The 18,418-nt window shown below is 34.1% G+C and overlaps 3 protein-coding genes across 6 annotated transcripts; 2 read left to right on the top strand and 1 right to left on the bottom strand.

The window, feature by feature from the left end:
- The first annotated feature begins 4,875 nt into the window (after nucleotides 1–4,875).
- Nucleotides 4,876–6,358, top strand: LOC103484641 (uncharacterized). The gene has a single exon (XM_008441826.3). It carries the CDS (start codon nucleotides 5,217–5,219, stop codon nucleotides 6,219–6,221), a length of 1,005 nt encoding a protein of 334 aa, XP_008440048.3. The 5' UTR covers nucleotides 4,876–5,216; the 3' UTR covers nucleotides 6,222–6,358.
- Nucleotides 6,359–8,590: 2,232 nt separating this feature from the next.
- LOC103484638 (uncharacterized) lies at nucleotides 8,591–15,014 on the top strand. 4 transcript variants are annotated; one of them, XR_007823099.1, is made up of 14 exons: nucleotides 8,591–8,881; nucleotides 9,235–9,374; nucleotides 9,569–9,730; nucleotides 10,038–10,168; nucleotides 10,378–10,534; nucleotides 10,651–10,922; nucleotides 11,725–11,849; nucleotides 12,866–12,909; nucleotides 13,335–13,466; nucleotides 13,593–13,670; nucleotides 13,881–13,963; nucleotides 14,060–14,233; nucleotides 14,388–14,448; nucleotides 14,536–14,622. XR_007823099.1 is itself a non-coding variant. In XM_008441821.3 (14 exons), the coding sequence occupies exons 1-14, from the start codon at nucleotides 8,779–8,781 to the stop codon at nucleotides 14,695–14,697; spliced, it is 1,773 nt and encodes a 590-aa protein (XP_008440043.1). In that variant the 5' UTR covers nucleotides 8,593–8,778; the 3' UTR covers nucleotides 14,698–15,014. The 4 variants fall into 4 exon arrangements, 3 of the variants coding, with proteins under 3 accessions (XP_008440043.1, XP_050944616.1, XP_008440044.1); XM_008441821.3 differs by having other exon boundaries at nucleotides 8,593–8,881; nucleotides 14,060–14,182; nucleotides 14,536–15,014; XM_051088659.1 differs by having other exon boundaries at nucleotides 8,593–8,881; nucleotides 9,559–9,730; nucleotides 14,060–14,182; nucleotides 14,536–15,014.
- LOC103484640 (uncharacterized) lies at nucleotides 14,799–16,513 on the bottom strand. The gene is made up of 2 exons (XM_008441825.3): nucleotides 15,062–16,513; nucleotides 14,799–14,973 (listed from the first exon to the last, which is right to left on the bottom strand). Exons 1-2 carry the CDS (start codon nucleotides 15,514–15,516, stop codon nucleotides 14,922–14,924), a joined length of 507 nt encoding a protein of 168 aa, XP_008440047.1. The 5' UTR covers nucleotides 15,517–16,513; the 3' UTR covers nucleotides 14,799–14,921.
- Between the last annotated feature and the right edge of the window lie 1,905 nt (nucleotides 16,514–18,418).

Below are 18,418 nucleotides of genomic sequence, written 5' to 3'. Positions count from 1 at the left end.
TACTCATTGCTAATTTGTTTTATATGGTAACTCATCTGCACTTATTATAATATATATGATATGACCCTATACGAATTCCTTATAGCTTTGGACCCATCGTTCTAATATATATTCGATGAAATTACTGCCCTTACGAGTTACGATTTGGATCTTCCTTTGGAAAGATTACTGCCCTTGTGCTTTGGCAAAGGATAAGGACCAGCTGCACCATCTTCTAATGGTAAGAAATAAATTAACCAGAAGAATTTTGTTTAATGTAAATATGTATGGCTAAATTATGAAAACAAAATAAAAAATTTTGTTTTTAATTTCCATCTAGGAATGTGTGACAGCTTGAGTCATATGTGTTGTGTGTCGAAAATATTGTGTATAAATTTAAGTCTAGAACATGGTCGAATAAGGAAACTATCAATGGTGAATGACACTTTAAAGATCAAGAACTGCACTTGAGAGATGGTTAGATTGTTAGATTTGGTTAATTTTTTAGTACAAATAGAGATAAGAGAATTAAATCACATATTCTTGAGATGCGTTCAGTTTTTTTCAACTTGGATTTAAAAATTTTAGTTTGGATTAAAAAAAGATAAATATTTTAATGGAGTTTTTAAAATGAATATTTAATTAGGATAATAAATTTGAATCTTAAATTTGAAATCAAAGAATAAGTATTCCAGTAAAGAATTTAGTCGATGAATATTGTCAAATTGGCCACTAGGGTCTAATAAGCTCAAGAATCAAAAGTAGAAAGGCTAATCAACTAGAGGAACAACTAACTCAACTCAATAAAAAGTGTTTAATCATACAACAACCAACGCTCTTTGTTAACATCTACAACATAGCCCATAGTAAAAACGTTAAGGTAGTGCCGCAAAACATCGAAGGTATCCATTAATGTTAATGCAATTTCACCCTACTAAACTCAATACCAATTAATTAGATTCATGATTAACTTAAAATTTCAAAGTTTATGTCGGGTCATACACCATACCAATACCAAAGAATATTTCTCGTAGTACGTACGTGTAAAGTCTAAAATAGTAGAAGTCAAAATAAAAAATGAACGAATATATTATAATTATGTTTGGAATAGTGTAGTAGAGAAATAGGTATGTAATACATTAAGAGGTGGGGACAACTGATATAGAAATGGTTTGAGGGAGAGGAAATTGATTCCTTAGGGACGTCGCTTTCGGTTATCATAATTTAGGAGTGGCTACAAATCTCAACTAATTTGTTGTGTTTAGAGAATAGAGAGCGACCAATCGCATTGGCCAACGCATGTTCGATGGTGCTGACTAACTAAACATGGATATCCAATCCCCCCCTCCCCGGGTCCCATTATTCCCCCTATTTATTTCTTTACTAATTATATCAATCTTTCCGTTTTATTTACACTTACAATTATGTCTTAACTCTCTCTCTCTCTCCCCAAACCCTCTTTTCGTGAGAGGTAAATTCACGCTTTTTATTGTTAGCTTTTTCAAAAGCCTTGAATTATGACAAAATCCATTCAATTTCCCCTTCATTATGCCGCTCTAATCTACCATACCTTTATTATTTAGGTTAATTGATTTTACTCCTAACAATATATATATATTATAACAATAATAAAAAATAAACAAGTTAATTGCGTAGATGAAAGCCTCTTTTACTTTATTTTATCTTGCACTTTTTCTCATTTTGATTTATAATGATTACTTATAAATTGGTCTTAGACAATAAAAAAGATTCAATAACATAAATTGATTTTCGACAAAGTGTGTACAACCTAGTTACTATACAATTTTTCTCTTGATATCCCAAAATACTTGTCGAACAATGAGTTAATCATTATTTAACATAGTTGTTTTATTGCAATAGAAAGTATGCTGCAATAAAATTATACAATGAATAGTATGTTTTAGTTTAGTGTTAATTTAAATTAATTAATATTTAAGCTATTCCTTCGTAATTAATTATTTTTTAACTTGTTTTTCTTGGTCATGAATTTTGTGTAATACCTAAATCAGTTGCTTCAAAGCAGAAATGACATTTGGTTAGAAGTTCTTATTCTCCTTAACATACCAAGATTTAAGACTATATAACATTTAATTTCCTTCTTATTTTTTTTTTAAAAAATACATATCCCTAATGTGATATAACTCGACGAGAGAGTCTATAAGGTGAGTGGTTTATTATCACACTTTCAGTCAATTTTATAATTTTTTAAAAAATACACTTCATAATTAACCAAAACCAATTAAGACTGTATCATAATTCATTTTCAAAGGAAAAAGAAAGTGTCTCGTAATTACTCAGGCTTATTGTTATGATTTTTCAATCACTAAACAAACATTCAATAATAATTGTTGAAGCTCATTAGTAAACAATGTATACAAATCATATGATTGACAAGATGACTACAATTTTTCAGTATCGAAAACGTTTATTTGACTGCTTTTTTTAGAAGATACTTGACTAAAATTATATATATATTTCCGATGAAATAATATATAATTACCAAATAAAATATAATAATTCAACGTGATTTGACATTTATATTCATATATATATATATATATATATATATATATATATATATATATATATATATATATATATATAAAGATATATAAAGGTGAGAAGATATTTCAAATTTCATCGATGTGACAAATCCTGGAAAAAAGGACCATATTTTTTTATCCCACAAAATACATATAGATTGAAGAATCTTTTAAATTAGTTTTATAATCTCCAAATGTACAATACCAACCCAAACATTGAATCATAAAAGTGCATTAGCTTCTTCATATTTGGCGTTGGTGAACTTAGAAAAATGATGTAATACTTTTATTGGCTATGAGTAAAAGGGAATGAATAATTGCGATGGATATTGGATGAATGTCAACGTTAATATAAATGGCAAAAAAAAAAAAAAGCAAAAAATAATAATAATTTAACCCAAAAATACATATGTATGAACAAATAGGATTAAATTATTAGGGGTTTCCTAAAGTCCCACCTGACGTGACATCACTCGCATCTTGGATGTTATATTCAGATCCGATTTCTTCTGTAATTTAATCTCTTAATCTCTAATTATTTGCTAATCGTGCCACTAACATTTTGGGTGTGTTTGGCTACGCACTATAACCTAAACCCAATCCAGTTTAACTTTTTGCATGTGCACACAACTACACTACACACCTTTATTTTTAATATCCAATATATATTTTTCATTGGGTTTTATATATATATATATACACATTTCGTCTTAGGATATCATTATAAACTTTCTTTTTCCTACTATTTGTTTTTGTTATTTAATATAATTGTTCGTGCGTGCAAGAAATTTACGTATAAGAAGAAAAATTTAACAATTTAATAGATCACTTAACCAACTTAATTTTGAAAAATTGGGATGTAATTGCGCTGTTGAAGAATAGTATATGCAGATTAAATAATTTAATGCAATTACTGAATTAAGTCAACGATCCATATGGGGGTCTTTTAGTCAATGAGACCTTTTGCATGGATAACATTATTGTTAGAATTTATGGTACCAAAGATACTATTAAAGGGTTTATTATTATTTTTATTTTAATAAGTATGTTATTTTTTGGCTTTGAATGGTATGTTCCTGCAAAAAATTTTTTTTTTTTGAATTCTAAGTTATATGTTTCCAAAGGGACGACATAATTGAAAATTTGAGAGGCTCACCAATATAAATGTTAAAAAAAAAAAAAACAAAACAAACAAAACGATAGGTATTTTTTTTTTTCCTTTAAAATTTAGTTTAGTTTTACAAACACTTGCTTAAAAGTATATAAATGATAGATGAAAGTAATGTTTGAAGTTTTACCTTTCAAAAGCTAAAGATAAAAAAACATAATTTGGAATTTTTTTACTTTAAAAATAATCAACATATTTGAGTAATTTGAACATTTTTTTCAAATATAAAATTTTTAAATTTTTTTTTTTTATAATTTACATTTATGTTATAGAATTTTAAGTCACGTGTTACTTTTACAAGTGTAACAACTCAACCAAATATATATAGGAAAGAAGTATAAATTTAAAGAATAGAAAAGTAACAATAAAATCATTACTAAAAGTCTTTTAGAACTTAACTTTATTTTTTAGAACAACGGTTTGAATTTTGAATTTGAGAGTTAAAATAATTTTTAGTTATGGTTTTTGAAGATTAAGATTGCAAACACTTCTTTCATTTTTTTCTAAATTTATTGTTCATTTATTTATTTGATGTATTAAGAAATCAAATAAAGTTAAAAACAAATTTTTTTTCCTCTTTTCGTATTTGTTTAAGAACTTTAATCCTTTTGAAAAAAAATGGAGAGAAAGTATGTGTGACTTAGAAAAACATAAATAATTATGGAATCCTAACACTATAATTCACAAATAATTTTAAGATGTAGCAAATTTATAATATTACATCATATTTTTAAATACAAGAGTTTGAAACTTGATATATCTTTAACCATTTGTTAATTGGTGTTTTAATTAATAATTTGTGGAATTATTTTTATTATTGAAAAAAATGAAATGAGGGAGAAATTAAATATCAGTAATAACAGTTTCATGAGTTTAAAGAGGGGATTAGAAGTTGGAAGGAACAACAACAATCTGCCGTCAAGAGATGATGCTTTGAATTTTCAATTTCTTTGTTTGGACGTTTTAAGTTTTAACTTATTTATTTGAACATATACATGATACATCACCAAATGAAACATCAAACCTAGCTTAATTTTAATGGACATGATGTGTGACATTGCAAAGAAAATAAATTATTTACTTTTCAAAACAACTATTTAAAACAAAAAAATCATCATGTATCAATTTAGTTGAAATGCAATCGCAATAAAAATCAGTCTTCTTAAATTATTCGTTTAACATATTATTATAAATTATAAATGGATATAATAATGAATAAAGAATGATGGAGAGAAATTGGGGAAGAAGAGAAAACAAAAGAGAAAAAAAAGGGAAGAAAATATTGGTTAGGAAGAAGAGAGCATGCTTCGTCCTCATCGAGTACCCAACTTCTCTCTCTTTCTCTCTCGGTTTTTATTTTGATTTCTTTATTGAACTTTGGAGGGTCCTTTTCCTTTCCCTGAACTCTGAGCTTAGCTCCCCATTCCAAAAACCAATTAAAACAACCTTCCTTCCTTCCTTCCTTCCTTCATCTCCCTCTCCTCTTCTACCGTATCATCCTCTCCATGGAGATTCCCTCCCCCTCCCCATCCCCCTCCCCCGCCACTTTCCCCACCTCCCCTGAGTTCGAGTTCTGGATGGTCCGAAACCCCTCTTTCCCTCAGACCAATCTTCTCTCTGCCGACGAGCTCTTCGTCGATGGCGTTCTTCTTCCCCTTCACCTTCTACCGAACCACTCTTCATCTTCCTCCACCGAACCTAACCAGAAACCCCACCTGGAGCCTCCTCCTTCAGAACCCGATCCCAGCGACGGTCCCAAATTGACGCCCAATTCCGCCGATTCGGGCTCTTCCTCCAAGCGGTGGAGCATTTTCAAGAAGAGTGAGAAGAAGAACTCCTCGGGTAATCAGGAGGATCGTGACAAGGAGAAGAAGAAAGAGAAGAAGACTACCAATGGGTCTACATCCGCGGAGTTGAATATCAATATTTGGCCCTTTTCGCGTAGTAGATCCGCTGGGAATGCTTTCACTAGGCCTAAATTGTTCCCCGGCGCCCAACCTGGATCTCGGAAGGTCAACAGTGCGCCATGTTCTCGCAGCAACTCTGCCGGAGAATCCAAGTCCAGGAAGTGGCCGAGCAGCCCGAGTCGCGGCGGCGTTCATCTGGGCCGGAGTAGTCCAGTATGGCAGGTTCGCCGCGGTGGATCCGCTCCCAAAACATCCGAAACTTTCTCCCGCAATGCCGACAAACCCGCCCGAAAAGAACCCACGGAGGTACATCGGAGCAAGGCCGCCGCAGCCGCCGCCTCCTCCTCTGCCTCAAGAGTTAGAGTTTTGAATTTGAATGTCCCCATGTGTATCGGGTACAGGAACCATTTGAGCTGTAGAAGCGATGAGACCAGTGCACTTGGGGTTATTGGCAGCGGTGGCGGTGGAAGCAGTAGTAACAACGGCGGCAGTCATGGTTACGACAACAATGGAGACGGCAGCACTGTCAGCAATCCTGGAAATTCAAGTAGTACTGCAAATCTCTTTAGCATAAGAAGCCTTTTCACTAAGAAAGTGCATTAACAACTTTGTCATAAAATGAATTTACCGCTTTCACATGTATTATTGTATAGGAATCTCTCCTAGTCTCAACTTTTTGCATCTCTATGTGTAATTAACCAAAAGTATTAGCCATCTGAGTTCTGACTGTACTTAATTAATCAGCTCTGTACAGAGTTTTGTTGGCTTTTGCCGTAATTCTTATCAAAATTTCTCAAAAAAAAAAAAAAAAAAAAAAACTAACACCCCATATTTGGATTGATCTCTTTGGGATTGATCTCTTTGTTCCAAATAATTTCCTTTCAATCATGATTTGTTGGGTTGAAGTTGAATGAATGCCATTCTGAAAACTTTTTCATGTCAAGTCTTTCTGGGGTTTTCTTTTTTCTTCTTTTCTTGTTTCTTCATCATTATGAGGACCACCAATTGTCACCCTGTTGGAGACTTGCTCTAGAAGACGATAGATTTTCGCTGATATTTTTACAGATAATTTTTTTGTCTTGTAATCCATGGCAGCTTCTGAATTTACCAAGGAAAAGAATAGACCAATTTATCTTATATCGTGTCTACCTGTTCTAACCACGCCCATAGAATTCTGTACTAAACTATAAACTTTAGTTCTGGCTTGTTGCTCTTATAAACCAATATGTAGTCTTCTTGTCATCGCTCTTTTTTCTCTGGCTATTATTTTCACCATCCTTACATTAGTTTTAAGGACAATATCCTGTTCAAGCTTTCCCCAAGTTTTGTTTTCCAGAAGAACAAGACAGTTCCAGTCACTACGTATCCTTACTACAGAGAGTCCTGGATTAACTCCTTGGTGAATAAACAGTTAAAAGAAAGCTTGAGTTCTCTGTGATGTGATTTATTTCAGTACAATAGGGTAACAGTTTGAACCGCGGTCTTTTTAAGCCTTCGTCTTATAAGTCTTCGTCGTCAACACATTTGTATGTCAATTCAACGATCGTTTTGGGGTGATGCGATTCTTTTTCGAAATAAAGATAGAAATTATAAGATTTTGTCTATTTTATCCAATTGAATGTTGGGAGAGTGGGACGAGGATGAGATAATTCAAGATGGGATTAGCTAAGTATTAATTATGGCTTTCCGACTTTGAGTTTGTATATCTTTTATATTTGTGGTTGACACTGATTAACAAAAATGTATAATGACACATTTGTTTCTATCTTAAATTTGGATGAGCTGGTGTCAATTTTGATGAAGTGATATGACTTTGACACTAAATCTACAGTTAAAAGTTGGAACCAAAAGCATCTAACTCAACAGTTTGGTTCAATTTTTCTAATATTTGAATACAAATCTCTTATCGCTACTCTTAACTTTAATTGCATGTATGTCGATTCATATGGTTTGTTAGATTAGATCATCAAATCAAACTATCTGTCCCAAATTCATAAAATATCACTCTTTTCACTACGATATGAAAAAAAAAAGGAAAGAAAACATAATTTTCTCAAAAGCTAGGTGGAAAGTACAGGGATAATATATGAACTTTATAATATTTTAAAAAAGCTAGAATAAATTTGTAAGTTTGACTAATTGGTTAGTTTATATTATGAAATATAAATCTTTGTTTAGGTCAATCCGGATTTTGCTGCACCGTCCAAGTGTTTGACTGAAGGTGGGAGTTGTGGAATTGGGAAGTTGGAAGTTGGAAAAGGAATGGTCTTTGGTCGTCGAAATAGTCCGGTTTCTTCATAAATAAGATCCATGTCTTCCGGAATGCGCTTTCTATTTTATTTATTTTGTTTTGTTTTGTTTCTCTTCAGTAAGAGAATAAAGGAACCATAAATTGATTTCGTGAGAAGCAAAAGGTGCATTTGGATTACGTTATATATTATTGCTGTGTTTTAAAATTTCTTTCATATAGATTTTGAAATTATAACTTAATTTTAAAACATCCTATAAGTCAATCTCCATACATTTAGTTTAGCAGTTAAAACAATTTGCATAGTTATTATTTTCAATGTATTGTAGAATTTATTATACATTGTCGCCATAATCAGACCATTTTCAATGGCCTGGTAAAAAAGTTCAATAAGGTGGATTTAGTTGCTTTGTCTTGTGAAGCAAATGGTGCATTTTGGTCTATTGGTGCGATTCAGATCCCTTGATAGAGTTGGGGGAGATATTTTGGGAAACGGTTTCGTTACGACTTTTACAATTTGTTAAATGAAAGATCGCAAATTTCAGCTTTAAATCAATAGAAGAATAAAAATATATAAGTTGCACTTATGGATTCCTATTTGGGCCGATATAGTGGGCTCGACATTTCGAGCCCAAGAACCGGCTCCTGGCCCAGCCTACGTTTTGGGAGAAGTGAACAGGCAAACCCTTGGCCTCATATTAGAGAGAAAGAGGAACAAAGAATAAAAATACGAACCCGTTCTTGGTTCTCACCAATCACTACTTCCGGTCTACGACACGTCGACCCGTCAAGAAGGCAGTGGCCAAGCTCTTGTTCGTCGCTGTATTTGATCGACGTTTCGTCGATCAGCATATAGCTCAACTTTGAGCAGAGATATAGAGTTACTGTATTATCTATAGCAGTGAGAATTCAATGTCGGTTTTCAATCGGATTTCCAGGACCGCCCGAGCGTGGCGAATACTTGCGTCATTCAAACTCAAGGATTCTCCGAGCGCATCCCGGAGTTTCTATCTGAGTAAGTTTCTCTTCTACTTGCTGGTAACAATCGTTTCTAAACTACTGTTATTCACGCGATGGTTCTTTCTGAATTCTGGTCTTACTGATTTCTTGTGTTACGTTACCAGTTGCTTATTCTCTGTTTGGTATGGGTATGTGAGCTTTGTTCCAAATTATAGCTTCTCTAACGGACTGAGCAGTGCTATTCTCTTTCTTTTATATATATATCTATGGTTATTTGTTGTCAGTCGGCGGAAGCTGTGAATTGCTTGGTTGGCTGTTCTTTTGAATTACAGCAACTGATATTCCATACTGGGAATGGAACTTCATTTTGTTTAGCAAGTTAAGGAGGTTTATCATATGTACTTGCAGGACAATTTGGGCATCAACCAGAACATTTAAAACCAGGACTGCTGTCTAATGGACGTGAACCTTGCTTTCTCTATCCAGCTATCGTTGCCGGTATGCTTGGAGTTGGGGCAATGGAAATAGCATATGCAGAAGCTGAAGAGGTATGTCCTTGATATTTAATTCATTGGAGAATCGTAGACTGTCTCTGGTGTTTTTCCCAAGAGATCTGGTGGTTCGTAATTGAAACTCAGTTCCTGATCGTACTTGATCCTAATTATATTATTGTCATTTCTTTATCTGGTCATTTTTTCTGAATTGTTTGAATTGATTTAGTGATGATTTTAGCTATCTGCAGTCTGCTGCCACTCCGCCGCCACCAAAAGACCTCTCTACCCATGCTGATATGGAGGACGTTGCTAAGAAAGAAAGACTGAGAATAATTGAACAGTTAAACAGAAACAAAGGAACCAAGTATGGTGCTTGTCCGCGATTTACTGTTGGAGTTAAGGGGCAAAAGGTATTGTATATTTGTCTCTTTTTTGTACTCGCCGTCTTTATGGTTGCTCTATAATCAAATATTTCAAACCCATGATAAGTATTTTAAGCCAATAATTATCTTCGGAAACAGTCAATGTACGTCTGACAATGGAGATTGTTTTAACCAGTGCTTTAATGTGCTATTTTTCTTTACTTGTTATAGGTCTGAGTTAGTTACTTGCAATAATGTATCCTAGTCATATCTTTGGGTTAAATGTAATTTTTATATTTATCATTGTAAGATATGCTATTGGGATTATGTTTTAATTCTCTAGAATGAGATACAGGTCAGTATCAAGTTCCAAGTTCCGCCCAGTTGTGAAGTTTCACATCTGATTGCAAATCTTGTATCAAATCTTGGACTAAAAGTTGAAGAAAGTGCTGGTGGTTCAGATATGTTATTGCGTGCATGGGACAGGTACATTCACCTGTATATTTTAATTTCATCATTTGGTTGCAATTATTCAACAGTTGACAACAATGTCTAGCAATTTGCAATTTTAAGGACGAAGGATTATCATTCGTTTTTCAATTTTTTTTTTGTAAAACATAGTCATAGAAGTTGCTTGCTGCCTTCATTTGTTTTTCTTTTGTTAATTCCAATGTGTTATATATTAACTATTGCAGTCCAGTTGCTTGGCAACTAACCCTTAGTCGACCAAAAAGTCAGAGAGTAGCTGGAGAAAACAAGGGAAACTCAATAGAAATGGATGCTGAGGATGGAGATCTAACTGTTCTAATATTTCATTCACTCGTTACCTCAGATAAAACTGTCAGTGCTAATGTTAAGTTTAGTTACGAATTATGGATTCATTTTTATTTTTATTTTTACCAATTAATTTATTCTAGGAAAAAAATTTAAATAGCAACTTCTCATAATGGCTATGCAAATTACTACAGGAAATTGAATTCATAAAGCAGGGAAGCTTGAGCACCAAAGAGCTTGATTCTTTGGTTTCTGTTTTACAATTAGCCGGTGGAAGGTTGGGAGAAAGTAGATCATCTGAAAGAAAATCGAGGGAAGGGTCTACACAAATGCCATCTTCTGAAAAATCTATATCTAGCCTCGAAGCAATGGGTGTGAAAGTTTATGGACTTGATGAGCCTCATGTAAATTCCACTGAAAATGAGATATCCTGGGATAATATTGCTGGTTATGATCAACAAAAACGGTATGTTCTGCTGTCTGTTACATACTTTTGTAGTTCTCTAGTTAAATATGTCTCATATATACGAGTAGGTATTGACAAGAGAGGAAACAACGGAAAGAGACCAATGATCAAAAGATAAACAACGGAAAGAGACTAATGATCAAAAGATACAAACTCCACAAGGAGTGAATATGAAAAACAACAAATGAAAACAGTTACATGGATAAAAAATAAAGGAATCCCAATTTAAACTAAGGTCACATAAAGAAAAATCAGAAAAGGGCTTGGAAAGAGAATACCATGACGAAGCCTTAAAGCATGCAAAATCAAACTGGTCGTGCTAAGGGAATAGGGATGCTTGTCTTAAAAAGTTCTCTGATTTATTTCCATCCACAGTTTTATTAAAAGAGCTTTGATCATATTAATCACAGTAACTTTAGTTTTGAAGCCAAAAAATCTCCAACAATCTCCTGAAGAACATTATCCTTTTAACACATTTGATAAAATTTGCTTTTGATTGAAGGGAGAAAAAGGCTTGAACAAACACTTCAACAAATAGGAGCAACCGAAGAAGATAATGACAAGATAACCCTATCCTATCTAAGAGGATAGTTTAGTCATCCCTTTCTTTATTTCATTGTTCTGGTTTTTTTTTTTTTTATTTTAAAAAAAAAATCTATGAAATCAAAGGTTTCAATAAATTAAAGATGATTTAATCTATGGTCTCTGCTTCATGTTTATTGTTTGTAGGTATAGATCATCTACGCTTGTGTTACTGAGAATAATGTTCTTGTCATTTAATTTGCTCATAATCTTATTGTAGTGAAATAGAAGACTCCATACTGATGACTCTACATAATCCAGAATTATTTGATGATATTGCTCATGGGACTCGGCGCAGGTTTGAATCAAATAGACCTCGGGCTGTTCTCTTTGAAGGGCCTCCAGGTTGGTCACTTAATTGAGAATGTCTGTGAATGTGAATAATATTTCAGGAAATAGACTTGTTTACTAGGTTTTGCATAGTCCTTATCCTAGCCTGTCTTTTATGTGCTTAAACTCTCACCTTCCTGTGAAATACGAATAATATTTCAGTGAATAGATCGTCTTTATTAGGTTATGCATATACCTGATCTTAGCCTGTCTGTGTCTTTCATGTGCTCAAACCTGATTTTCTTGTCATATATATTGCCAACTGCCTATGATTAGAAATATGAGAGAATTAATATCAGCGATATAATTTTATCAAACTTGCAAATATTTCCTTTTTGGTTTCTTCTTTTAGGGTTAAGTATCTACCAAGATTTCATTTGGCATTAATATTAACCATCCTATGTGTCATAGATGTTACATTTAGTTTAAAAACCAATGTGTTACCTCTGTTTCTTTTTGTTTGCTTTATTACTTGAAGTTGTTTAAACTATCGAGAACGACTGTCCTTTTAAGGAAAACATGCAATTTATAATATTTCAATTCTTCCGCTGATTATGATCACTACCGAAATATGTGTTAAGCGGATACGAGATCTTCCAAATTGTACTAGGGATAAAAACAATAGTGCTTTAGTATTTTCATTTTGTTCCTACCGAATCCCTTCTTTCTGTGTCCTCAATATCCTTTCAGACCACGTATACCCTGGATTAATTTACTTATTTTTCCTGATGTCCAAGTAAAAATAGGATTTGCTGCTCTTAAAACAGGGTTGAGTGAGACGTAACGTGAATAGAATTATCCATCCACTTCCGAATATCTTTTTGAGGTTTCTTATGCAAAATATTAGTAATAATATAATAATCTACTACTTTCGGTCTAGGATGCAAAATTTTATTCTATAACAAAAAAAGAAAAACCCACATTTTAAACCTTGCCTTCCATTGGCATTGACATTCAGCAGAGTTATGAGAGTTTCTAGCTTAGAAAATTTTGATAAGTTGTGGCGCTTACTTTCAGCATCTTTGGTTCAGGTACAGGTAAAACATCTTCTGCTCGTGTAATTGCAAACCAAGCTGTAAGTCATTATATGCTTTCTTGGTATCCATGATTTCTATCAGTGGCAAAAAAAAGATATGTTTGATAAAGAGTACTTGTTAAATTTGTTATCTTTGCTGGTTGCTTTGAGGATGAGATCACCTACCCTAAACTATCATCCTGACTATTTTAGTACTCTATCTACTTTCAATTCACGGAAAAGTACAGTGTAATTTAAAATTCTGTTTTCATGCTGTACTTTGTGGGCGCGTACTTAAACATGTTTTTCATTTCATCGGACTTTTTTTCGTTCCTAGAAAATGATGTCTGCTTGTCTTGCAGCAGAGTTTTCTAATCCAATCACACAAAATGGTCTTGCACCTCATAAGCTGCTGATCTCGTGAATTAAGTATGTGATAACGTAGAAGGAAACTAAAAAAATTGTACCATCACGTTTTGTGTCAGGGCGTCCCGTTGGTGTATGTACCACTTGAGGTTATCATGTCAAAGTACTATGGCGAAAGTGAACGTCTCTTGGGGAAAGTGTTTTCACTTGCTAATGAGCTTAGTACCGGTGCTATCATTTTCCTAGACGAGGTAAAGGGCCTAATCATCGATTGCTTTTTACAATTATGTTATTTTTATTTTTACTATTATTTACGATTCACATATTCCTTTAGATTTTACAATTTGTGATAACCTCTGTTTCGTTTCCTATTGCAGGTTGATTCATTTGCAATATCTCGCGACAGTGAAATACATGAAGCCACTCGAAGAGTATTATCAGTATTATTGCGTCAGGTAGAAATGAACTTAGCATGAATCCACAACTCCAAAAGTTATGTGCCTTCAACGCATCTGTGAATTAGCTGGACATAAATGTTTGACTCGAAAACATTTTGCATGGACACCAAGAGCTTAATTTGGCCGGCTGTCAATTGGAATTTCTTCTAAACGTAACATTTGTCTTGCTTTGCAAGCAACTTAGTTTATTTTACAATTTTTGTGCAGATCGATGGGTTCGAGCAGGACAGAAAAGTGATTGTAATTGCTGCCACTAATAGAAAGCAAGACCTTGATCCTGCTTTAATCAGGTATGCAGATCTGTACAGTTTTATTTATCGGCCACATGATCGAATGCTTGGCTGCTAGGTTTATGAACTAATTACTTCTCCTGAATCTTCATTTAGTCGGTTTGACTTGATGATCACATTTGGGTTACCTGATGAGCGGAACCGTGAGGAAATAGCAGTTCAGTATGCAAAGCAGCTAACAAAACCTGAATTAAAGGAGTTTGCAAGAAACACAGATGGGTTAGTTAATCCTAGGCACGGAACTACATATGATTTATTTCCGTAGTCTAGGTAATGTTTGTATTATTTGTCTGCTATTCTCCTGATGGACAACATTCGATACAAGTCTCCCTGATTAGATTAGTTGCTTTCGTCGACTTCTTTGTTTCTAGGTCTATAGTTGTAACATGTAACAATCTCTAAATCTCTAAAATTATGATTTCAGAATGTCTGGAAGGGACATAAGGGATATTTGTCAGCAAGCGGAGCGATCGTGGGCATCAAAGGCAAACTAGCAATCCTTTATTTCGTCTATCCTTAATTGTCTTATAGTATTCCTTTGTGGTGCCTATAACCTCTCTTCTTTTTTACAGATAATTCGAGGGAAAGTTTCAAAAACTGGAGAACATGGAATACTTCCACCCATTGAAGAATATATCGAGTGTGCCATGAAAAGGCGCAAAGCTTTGCAAACTATCGATGACCATGAAATCAAGGATCCCAACATCCGCACGAAGAAAACTCAATTAGCTTGATTGATCATCTTAATCGACTGAGCTAGCTACTTGTCTCGAAATGATCTTTCTTTTTTCTGCTAGGCCTTTTATGTGGTAATTAAGTAATCATAACTATAGGATTTAGATAGAAATGGTAAATTATTCAACAATTCGATCTTTTTTTTTTTTTTTTATCGGTACAGTTACACTTATCCCATCCACAATACTCCTACGATTCCCGTATAGATCAAAGGACAGCCGCTTCAAAAGGTGAACATGTTGAGTTGAAGCATACTTAGTAGTAGAGCCCTGTTCCTATATCAATAAAATAGATAAGATCATATAACAGTTTCTAACTATTTTGTTGCTGATTAGTAAACGATGGCTTTAGTTTCTATTCTACCTTTCTAAGGTGACTGAAGAGGACGGATCTTCTTCCTGAACTCGCTTCCTCTTCCGGATGTTGGGACTCACCATGGCCGATAGAAACGAGGCGATCTGCAGCTGACACTGGAGCAGCATGCTAGTCATCTCGACCTCCGATTCCAGCCTCCTCCTTTCCTCTTCAAGGCGGATGAACTCCGTCGCCTTGAAAATCTCCATTTCCGCCGTCAGCAGCGACTTTGTCAAGATTTGCAAGCTCTCTGCCAAACCGGACAACCTTCTTTCCTCGCCGGAGCTTCCCGAATCCTCACTTGTGGAGATATGGGAATCTTCATCCTCAGAATGTGGTGGAGCATCCAAATTCCCAATCGGAAGGTCGCCGGTTGAGAACCCTGCTCCATCACTTCCATATTTTTGACGTTTCTGGTCGCCCCTGCACTTGATCGGTTTGGTACCACCTGTCTGCTCTTCCATTTTCGGCTTTTTCCAGAACCACCAGCTTTCGGCTAGAAAGGATGGTTTTGAAAAGCTAAAAGTGAAGGTGCCAAACCAACAAACCAGTTGTACTTGGATAAGATTCCTATATTTCTCCACTACTTCCAGTGATCGAAATGTGGAGAGCCTATTTGCGCACCTAATTTATAGTTATGAACAGTCCCTTCCCTACTTTTCTTCTTGAGAATTTCTTCTTTTCCCCCATTTGGTGCTAGTTCGATTACACACCTTCTATTACTCGCCTTTCCCGCATGATCGGACAAATCAGATTTTTTCCGATTCCAAAAGTTGCCTAAATTGTTAATCGGATTTTAGACTTCTACATCGCTACAGTATTGGGTTGGTTTTGGTTTGGATCGAAGCCAAGGGCCTTGATATGGTTTGAGCCTTGCTTCTTAGTTTTGTATAAGAATAGGATTTGCATCAATTGATTAACTTCTTGAACTCTTGTACAAGTTTTTAGCAAAGTTCAAGAACTAAAATTCACAATCAAGGTGGGGATTATCTTGTAGGAACTAAAGAAACAAAGAAGGATGGTGGGAATGAAGCTTGAGTAGAGAGACCATTATTCAAATCCTCAAGTAAAGACAGACTGCTCTTAATTTGTGGATGAAACATTACCATCATCCTCGGTTCTGCGTAGGTTGACTGATGCGACACCTCATGATACGACATTTTATTTAGCACCGCATGATCAATGACCCATTACTACTTTTTCATTAATGTGTCTGTCCGTCCCAGAGGGTGCCATGAAAAATATATGAACTATAATTTGTGGGATTTCTTGTACGTTCAATCTTTCTTTGAATTTCACCTTTTTCTTTTATATCCATATTCCTTCACACACCATTTCTAGAAACAAAAACCAATTTAAAATCTCAGTCAGTTTGTTTTGGTTGGTTGGTTGGTTCCTTTGTAAGAAGAAGAAGAAGAAGAACAATGTTGCCTGCTTGTAAAACGAATAGATATTGAGTTGACATTACTGATGCGGGTTCAGAGAGAGTTCCTCATTTTCATATTCGAATGAATTGCAAAAACTTAATCGAAGGAATACCGAATAACCCACACAAAAAAAAAAAAATCATCGTAGTGGCACCAATTAGACAAGAGTCACTTCGTTGTCGGCCAACAGAACAATTTTTGTGGTACCATCTTTTAAATATCTCCTTTTATCTCTCTTTCTTTGTGTTTGAGGGTTTGGTCGAACTAAATAAGGGCCCTTTAATATGCCCCAAACCATGTGCTTCCCACTCAGTTTCAGCAATATACCTTCCAAAATATCAAAAAGATACCAACAACTCAACAGCCACAATTTTCCCTCAATTTCTCTTTTATTTTCTTCCAGGAAGCTTTTTTTTTTTTTTTTTTTTTTATTTACCGCAAGTAAAGTAACACTAATACCGTGTGGGAAAAAAACAGAGGGAGTCTAATCATGGAGACAAACCAAACATCCACCACTGCCAAAACAACACTGAAACTCACACAAACATATAACTCTTTCAAGCAAAATTTTGGTGGAAATGAGATAAAAAATCACATCCAGCCATCCAGGTTGTGTTATCCCATCGCACTTTTTTTTTTTTTTTTTTTTTTTGTGCATTTATTTAGGCAAGCAAGCATGCTTCCAGTTCTCAAGTGATATTCATTAATAAGAGGAACATGATTTGTCAATTGTGTTAATGGAAGATGATGATGAGATGTGGGGCTTTTCCTTTTCTGTGGTGCACAGAGACAAGCGCAAAAGAAGGAGATTATGACCCACCATTTTTTTTCCATTCCTGAAAACTGTGGCCCTTTGAAATGCCTAAAAGTATTGATTCAATTATTAAATCATGATCTTCATCTAGATATGGTATTGTTTTCAAAATCCTCACCCATAAAAATTCCTATCTCCGGAAGGGAAGGGCAAAGAATGACAGAAACAGTTGGAGTTGGGAAGGTGATTTACTATGAATGGCCTTCAAAACACGTAAAAGTTTTAGTTTCTAAAACATTTTACTTCTTGGCAATACATCTATAATATAATAACGGCAGTGGATAACAACTAATTGTAAAGCCGTAACTGATATATTCTATCATTGATAGATTGTATAGCTGATAAATTAAATTGCTAAGGAGGCGTATTAGGTTTTAATCACTACCGTTTAATACGTATGAAAAACTAAATCATGTATTCACTTTAATATTAATTATTTCAAAATATTACTAGGGTTTATAATTTTGACTTCCAATTATGTTTTTGTTTATAATAAATCATTCAGAATTTTTATTTTGTTTTGTTATGTGCATCAGAAGTCAATATTATTGTGAATGCATTGAAATAAAAGAATGAAAATGTGGTATATATAAACTGAGCAAATACTCCAATTGGGTTTCTTTGGTCTCATTCTATTTTGAACATTTGAATGTCATTTTAACAATGCAGAAAGAAAGAAAGAAAGAAAGCGCGCCCACACACACACATATATATATATATAATAAATGTAGATGTACGTCTTCCCCCATCAACATGAAGCTTATGATAAGACACAAATCTGAACGACAGAACCTCTCGGGAAATTGAACATTTTGGGGAAAAAGTTATGAAAACTCAAAAACAAAAACAATAACTGTTTGAATTGAAATGGCAGATACTTCATCAACTAATATTACCCTTCACAGACAAAATGGAAATTAAATAAAGAAAGTATCGTTGGAAGGACAATTTTGTTTTTGTATATGCAGTTGTTAAATCACCCATATACATATGGACCAACTTTGGAAACGAATAATACTTCTCAAATAAATTCATTTTTACGTTAGAATATCGTTTTATCCCGGGCCGTACTACTTATATATTACTTCATCAAGTAATTGTAATGTATATCACTTTTAGAGACAT

Source organism: Cucumis melo, chromosome 8 (genome assembly GCF_025177605.1).
Source record: "Cucumis melo cultivar AY chromosome 8, USDA_Cmelo_AY_1.0, whole genome shotgun sequence".
Lineage (NCBI taxonomy): Eukaryota > Viridiplantae > Streptophyta > Magnoliopsida > Cucurbitales > Cucurbitaceae > Cucumis > Cucumis melo.
Note: the sequence above shows the minus strand (reverse complement) of the source record. Positions and strands in the feature narration are given on the sequence as shown.

Bases quoted from the DNA above. Each gene is read 5' to 3' on its own strand.
- LOC103484641 (XM_008441826.3), top strand. From the start codon at position 5,217: ATGGAGATTCCCTCCCCCTCCCCATCCCCCTCCCCCGCCACTTTCCCC.
- LOC103484638 (XM_008441821.3), top strand. From the start codon at position 8,779: ATGTCGGTTTTCAATCGGATTTCCAGGACCGCCCGAGCGTGGCGAATA. The intron at 10,923-11,724 runs GTATGTTCTGCT...ATCTTATTGTAG, and splicing joins GGTTATGATCAACAAAAACG to TGAAATAGAAGACTCCATAC. The intron at 13,671-13,880 runs GTAGAAATGAAC...ATTTTTGTGCAG, and splicing joins TATCAGTATTATTGCGTCAG to ATCGATGGGTTCGAGCAGGA.
- LOC103484640 (XM_008441825.3), bottom strand. From the start codon at position 15,516: ATGGAAGAGCAGACAGGTGGTACCAAACCGATCAAGTGCAGGGGCGAC. The intron at 14,974-15,061 runs GTAGAATAGAAA...TTATTGATATAG, and splicing joins TCTTCAGTCACCTTAGAAAG to GAACAGGGCTCTACTACTAA.